Here is a 7,223-nt window from a genome sequence, read left to right on the forward strand (position 1 = left end):
TAGTTAAAAGAGTTATAAATGGGTTGACAGGTCAAACACGAACACGACACACTTAATTACCTTACAACACGAATAAGATTAAACTAAACTCAAACCCACTTATCTCAAGTCGTATTCGAGTCATGTTAGTATCAAATACTATGACCCCTAATATTATTGAATATTTTACCGACAATCATATCTTGCTTAAGAAAAATGATAGAAATTCTGATTGTTTTTCTTACCAAACAATCATTAAGATAACACTCTAGAAGGACAGACAAATCCATTACAACAACAAAGTCCTTGGGTTGGACATTATTTATTGGAGACGCACAAAAAAGCAACACTTCCTCTCGCTTAATGCTTGTTTCGGCGAAGTAATTGCTGGAACCAATAGGCCGACATTTTAGGATACCTCTTGAGGGTTTTGAAATCGACATAAACAATGCCGAATCTGGAAGTGTATCCTAATCTCCATTCAAAATTGTCAAGCAATGACCACGCAAAATACCGCATCACATTTGCTCCCTCATCAACTGTCTTCTTCAATGCTGTCAAATACCCCTTGTAGTAGTTGATCCTCGTGGTATCGTGCAAACCCTTGGGAAGTGTCACATTACCCGGATCATCCATGCCTGCACATAATACACCTTTGGTTAAACGGAAATTAATATTGGTTTGCCACGTAAACGAAAGTGAAGGAAATTTTCTAACATGCATTTGGTTAGCATGATTTTTTTTTTTTTTCTACTACTATTTCATGATATGGAATGCATGAAGCTTATAAGAAAAGGAAAAAACACATTGTTGTAAATTCATATAACTTCCTCAGTAAATCAAAAAATTTCGTGTTATTCAAACAAAAATTATGGGGTAATGAACCCCAAGGGGTTGGCATAGTTGTATAATCACTTTGGCTTTGGTGTGCCTTCCTAGCACTAGGTCTGGGATTCAATTTAGAAATTAGTCGGGGCAAAGCCTCGGATACCTGAGTTATCTAAAAAAAAATTGATGGGGTAATGGAAAATTATTTTTCCTTATAAATTTCCTTTTCCAACTATCCAATCAAAAAATATTAAAATAATTCCTTTCCTTTCTTGCTATTTTTATCTAATCAAATGGAATACATATATTATTATTTACCAAATCACCAGAGAAGCTCATATACCAGATTTATGAGATTTAAAATGTGAAAGGGTAACAGTAGGATACCATTTTCAGCCAGAATAACAGTAGGATTCCCATAATGTTCTTTTATGTACGTCACAGCTTTGTATAGACCCCATGGTACATTGTACAGCCAATAAGAATATGCCTGCAAACCATTAGTTCCAGTAATCAGCCTTGAAACAAAAGGGTAATGAGATTTCTAATAAATTCTTTTAGGGTGTGTTTGGTTGTATGGAATTGGAATTGCTGGAATTTAAAAAATAAAATTCAGAAATTACAAATTTAAATTTCATGCAACTGAACACACCCTAAATGAAGTTGCAACACAGAAATTACCCTTGGACCAATTGGAACACCTTTTCGTTCATCTGCAAAGTTCACAAGCAAAAAAAAAAAAAAAAATCAGTAATGCATTTGCATGAACAATGAATATAATGTATTTCTTTCACTAGTTGAAACAGAGAGGAAGAAAATCTCAAACAAGCAAATCCAGCATGCCAGTCCTGCTGGTAGCCAAGGGCTTTTGGTTTGGTCTGATACATGTAATAAGCAGTGTATTGATTGATACCGATGAAATCAAACGAGCCCTTTACCATCTCAACCTCCTCTTCTGTGAACTTGGGCAGCCGATCTCGAACAATTTCTTGCATTGTTCTTGGATACTCACCATATACAAGGGGATGCATGAACCTATGTCAACAACGTACAAGAGAGATGATGTGATGATGTTGCGTTAGTTTAACTAAAATTCCTTTAATTCCAATTCCAATGGCATTCGTTCAGTGACATTCCAAACATAATAAGCTGGAAAAATTACCAAGAACACCATAATATCCATTTTAGTCGCACGTAACTCAAATTCATAAAGGGTGCGTTCGGCTGTATGGAATTTGTGAGTTGTTTTTCTCCAATTCTATCAATTCCAATTCTAAGGCTCCAATTCCAATTCCAATTCCAAGATTCTAATTCCATGCAGCCGAACATAGTCAAAGTAGAATTCAGAATGACTCGATATAGAATGAGAATGTGATTGCTTTGGTAAAACTATACCTTTGGCAGTGGTATTTTATTTAGCAATGATGATTTTCACCCTCAATTTATTATTTTATAACATATTTTCCCAAATCCACATGTTTTGTTTTTTAAAGAATCCCTGAACCTAAATTGTCTCATCTGAATGGAATTTCGCGATATTGAACCGTCTCCAATGGTACATATATAATTTTTTATCATGCATTTGTCATCATTGTCAAGAGTACTTATCTCAACCTATTTTGGACTGGTGAATGGGATAAAAATCCTCTCCTGCACTATAGTGTATCTGACTAGCTGGTAAGGAGAATATTGTGATGCACGTTAGGAAAATATTGGGATGTAAGGCTAAATGTCACAACAATTTGGTGATGTGTATCACTAATTCTCATCACCGGCTGGGACAAACAGTAACACTGTAGTGCAAGAGAGGATTTTAATCTCTAGTGAATGTGTTGACTCCTGGCATAAGATGATCATAACTCTGATTTCTTAAATTCTTACAATCCCACATGGAAGTCTCTTGCTCTTTGAGCTGCATCATTGTCTGCCTTTGATCTTGGAAGAGGTTCATACCAAACAAAATCCAAGAGAATGCCAATTCTTCCCTTTTGTTTTTCCTGGAATCGTATGCAAAAATATTAAGACAAACTGTCTCTTTTTTGTCCTTCTTGAAACCGGTAAAAGCCAAAGGATTGATGTTGAATAGACATAACAAAGAGGCTTACTTGATACTTTTGACGGTATCTTCGAACTGCAGCTGCATGACATAAGATCAAATTATGGGCTACAATGTAGGGCTCGGTTGCAGAATTTCCAGCTGTGCAATTTCCAAATGGTTTAGAGCACCTTCCCGTTGCAAAAAACCCATCGTCGTACCCAAGTGCAGTGAATACTTGTTGTGAGATTTATATGTACCGCTCGCAAGTGAACGAATCTTTGCAGATAAGATTTACTTGTAAGGGTGTCGTACCCAAGGGACTTGGGTAAATTAAGTTTGTCAACAGATTTCTTAAATTTCAAAATTAACTTGAAAGTATGATAATCGAATTGTGATGATTAATTCTAAATTAATTAAGTAGAAAAATAAAATAAACTAAAGAACGATGATCAAATATGATATAGAAAATAGGGAGAGAGGACTAGGGGTACGACTTCACCACTAACGTCGCACCACCAGTTAATTGCACAGGGAATTAATCATGGCTGCAAGCGCATATTAATTCAGCTAGAAAATAATATAATTTAAAGTTAAGCATGGACTATCTTCGATTGGTATAATACATCTACCTAACTACTTTACTCTAGGGTGTAGCATGGTCTATCTTTTCTACGCATAATCCATCCAATCTCTAACATTATATTCAGAGAAATACCATTGTGTAATCATCTCATTCACAATTACAAGAAGTGAATGAGTTGTGTTCAATTACAAGATTAAAATATCTAAGACAAGATAGAAAAATATTTGTAATTGAATTAAAACTCTAAAACCGATTCTTATTGAAAAGTCAATTAAAAATCCTATAGATTACACAATCATGCATGATAAAAATTGTTCTCCAATAATTAAATACAATCAAATCAGTGGGCTAAGCTAGGGCTACATCACAACCCTAGCAAAGCGTTTAGCCAAGCTTGACTGGAGTGGAATTCTTCATGGTTGAGGAAGACATCTTCACCGCCATGGATTGATCCCTTCCTTCTTCTGAATGCTCCTCTTTGATCTCAGCCTCAAGCTCCTCTGTATGATCCCTCAATGTTGTAGAGGACCTCCTTTAAATAATAAAAGATCAGCCCTAAAATTCCCTTTTTTGTATAGGAGACATACATAGAAATTCTGTCAAATAATGATTCTAAAATTCGTACAGACTTCTAGGCCAATTTTAATAAGGTAAACAGCTGTTTTAGGGAATCCTCATGAAATACAGAATTGTAGCTCTTCGAATTTCCTTGCAACCCACGCAAGAATTTACCCATTTTGACACTCAAGTAGAGAGATACAGCCAGATTAACAAAACGGGTTTAAGTTACCAACTTTGGTGAAAGTTTCCTTTTTGGAGGAGTTTTCCTTTTCTTCTTCTTCCCATTCTTATCAACTTGTGGCTTATTTTGGACTATTTTCTAAGTATAATTAGACTTACATCTTCAACATTGTTCGGTCCCACGGAATGTCATCTGTTAAAGTTCAGAATCACTGGTCTTGACTGATTTTATAATTAAAGCCTTGAAATAAATAAAATAATAAAAAAATGTAAAATTACAAATAAACTATTATTAAGAGAATAAAACATGCAAATAAAATGGCTAAAATGTGTAACATTTAGCGCCTAACACACCCCCAAACTTACATATTGCTAGTCCTATAGCAATAAAACTAAAGAAAACATAAATGCCGCTTTCGTGGGAATCATGATTGTATTTAGCGTATGCAACAAGCCTTTTAAACCCCTATGTTACCCCTAGTGAACGAGTGAAGTCTCGTGAGGGTTTCTAGAGATGATACCCACAAACATACAACATAATTCAATCATCTAACAATCAACTTATTCTCATATCATTACAATAATCAAGGAGAAGACTACACAGAAGTACTTAAAAAATTATCATCTGACTATACTCTTTTGTCCCTATTTTCATACTTCATCTCAATGTTTCCCACACACTTATATAACAAGAACAATAGCCAAATCAATCCCCAATGTTGTGTAATTTGTGAACTAGCAAATCACCTATGTAGTAATGTATTTTTAATTGAACCCAACTTCTATAATTTCAATTCCTCGGATCTTTTCTCAAGTTATTTTTTATGGGAAAATATTATTTATTTATTTATTATTATTATTATTATTATTTTTCTTTATCCTTACCCCCAATTCTTCATGTGAACATTCTATGTATATGAGACATGAGCCCCGATTACTCCTAAAGTTCCTTTTTTCATATAGGAGACATACATAGAAATTCTGTCAAATAAGGACTCCAAAATTCGTACAAACTTTTAGGCCAATTTTGATAAGGTAAACAGCTGTTTTAGGGAATCCTCTTGAAATACAAAATTGTAGCTCTTTGAATTTCCTTTCAACCCGAAGTGGGAATTTAGCCGTTTTGACACTCGAGGAGAGAGATACAGCCAGATTACCAAAACGGGTTCAAGTTACCAACTTTGGCGAAAGTTTCCTTTTTGGAGAAGAAGTTTTCCTTTTCTTCTTCTTCCCATTCTCATCAACTCGTGGCTTCTTTTGGACTATTTTCTAAGTATAATTAGACTTGGATCTTCAACATTGCTCGGTCCCACGGAATGTCATCTGTTAAAGTTCAGAATCACTGGTCTTGACTGATTTTACAATTAAAGCCCTGAAATAAATAAAAATAATAAAATAATGTAAAATCACAAATAAACTATTATTAAGAGAATAAAACATGCAAATAAAGGGGCTAAAATGTGTAACATTTAGTGCCTAACACCATCCTCTCTTCTGTTCAAGGCTTGAGCTAGTTGGCCAACTTGAGTTTCTAACTTGGCAAGGGATTAAGAATGAGACTGGACAAGTTGATTAGTTGGCTCTATCTGCTTTGCCATCGTTATCTCAAGCATTGATAAGAATTGTTGAGGTTGACTGAAGGCATTCATAGAAGTGAACCCTTAAGGATTTGAAGTCTGAACTAGAGATTGAAAATTGCCTTGCACCTGAGGTACTTGAGGTGGAGGAGCTGATGTCTCTGTGGCTGGATTTCTCCATGAGAAGTTAGGATGGTTTCTCCAAGCCGGGTTGTACATATTATTCCGTCCGAGCCTTCCATAGGTAGCATTAACTTGCTCTTGTGGAATTTCTGAATACTGAGCTGCACTTGGACAAATGGACACATGGTGAGTTTGACTGGAACAGAAAGAGCACACTTCAAAGCCTTGAGCATTAGTTGAAGGAGGCGTAAAATTTGACTGTGAAGTCATCAATTGATCAACCTTCTTGGTTAATGCCTCAATTTGGCTCACTAGCCGTTGATTTATTCCTGCTTCATTCACACTTTCTGCTCTCCTCAATATGGTATGAGGTCTTGCTACTGGAGGTAAGACATGTTGTGTAGAATTATCAGATATATTTTCGAAAAGCTGCCATGCGTCTTCTACACTCTTCAACGTAAAATTTCCAGCACAAGAGGCATCCACCATATACATTTGAGCCTCTTATGGAAGAAGTTGACAAGCTGCCATTTTGGCATGTCATGATGAGGACACTTCCGAAGAAGGTCTCCGAATCTTTCCCAAGCCTCATGAAAAGGCTCTTCAGGCCCTTGAGCAGAACGAGTAATAGCATCTCGATATTGAGTAGTTCTCACCATGGGGAAGTACTTGTTTAAAAACTTTTGTTGCAATTCAGCCCATGTAGTGATGGAGTCTACTGGCAATGAATTAAACCAGTCATTCGCCTTATCCTTTAATGAAAAGGAGAAAAGGTGTAGCTTGAGCACATCATCGTCAAAGCTCTGATCTTTATTGTTCTGCACACCTCAGCAAAGTCATCCAAGTGCCGGTATGGATCCTCTTTTGATAGGCCGTAAAAAGAAGGCAGTAACTGAAGAGTACTGGCCTTAATTTCGTAGTGAGGGGCCCTCACTTGAGGATACCAAACTGCAGATGAAGAGTTGTATGCACCTGGTTCGTAGTGATCCTTTAAATAGTGAACTGCTTCTGTAGCTGGTGGATCATCCGCCATCTTTTCCTTTTTAAAGCCTCCAAAATCTTTCTTTAAGTTTCTGAGAGTCCTTTCAATTTCTGGGTCTAACGGAAGCTGAGGGAGTGACAAAGAACGTCTTCCAAGCATATAATGTCACCTACAATAATTAAAAGAAAACAGTATCAAAATAAAATAAAATAAAATAAATAAAATAAGATCCTAAACTAAGATCCTACTTGAAATTAATTGTAGAATTTAATATTATCTGTCAAGAACTAAAACAAGTCCCCAGCAACGGCACCAAAAACTTGTTGTGAGATTTATATGTACCACTTGCAAGTGCACGAATCTTTGCAGATA

General features: G+C 35.9%; 1 protein-coding gene across 1 annotated transcript; it reads right to left on the reverse strand.

The window, feature by feature from the left end:
- Window positions 1-163: 163 nt before the first annotated feature.
- Window positions 164-6,902, reverse strand: LOC132280914 (beta-glucosidase 43-like). Its single transcript, XM_059782669.1, has 9 exons — window positions 6,696-6,902; window positions 6,363-6,621; window positions 5,869-6,249; window positions 2,913-3,079; window positions 2,689-2,804; window positions 1,634-1,842; window positions 1,489-1,520; window positions 1,195-1,297; window positions 164-617 (listed from the first exon to the last, which is right to left on the reverse strand). Exons 1-9 carry the CDS (start codon window positions 6,900-6,902, stop codon window positions 340-342), a joined length of 1,752 nt encoding a protein of 583 aa, XP_059638652.1. The 3' UTR covers window positions 164-339.
- Between the last annotated feature and the right edge of the window lie 321 nt (window positions 6,903-7,223).

This window comes from Cornus florida, unplaced genomic scaffold (genome assembly GCF_030987335.1).
Source record: "Cornus florida cultivar Cherokee Brave unplaced genomic scaffold, ASM3098733v1 CherokeeBrave_3.0.0_Hap2_Chr11, whole genome shotgun sequence".
NCBI classification, from domain to species: Eukaryota; Viridiplantae; Streptophyta; class Magnoliopsida; order Cornales; family Cornaceae; genus Cornus; species Cornus florida.

Excerpts from the sequence above, each read along its gene's own strand:
- LOC132280914 (XM_059782669.1), bottom strand. The coding sequence starts at position 6,902 with ATGGCGGATGATCCACCAGCTACAGAAGCAGTTCACTATTTAAAGGAT. Across the intron at positions 6,250-6,362 it reads CTTCCATAAGAGGCTCAAAT|TAGCAAGACCTCATACCATA; the intron begins GTATATGGTGGA and ends TCTTACCTCCAG. Across the intron at positions 2,805-2,912 it reads GATACCGTCAAAAGTATCAA|GAAAAACAAAAGGGAAGAAT; the intron begins GTAAGCCTCTTT and ends ATACGATTCCAG.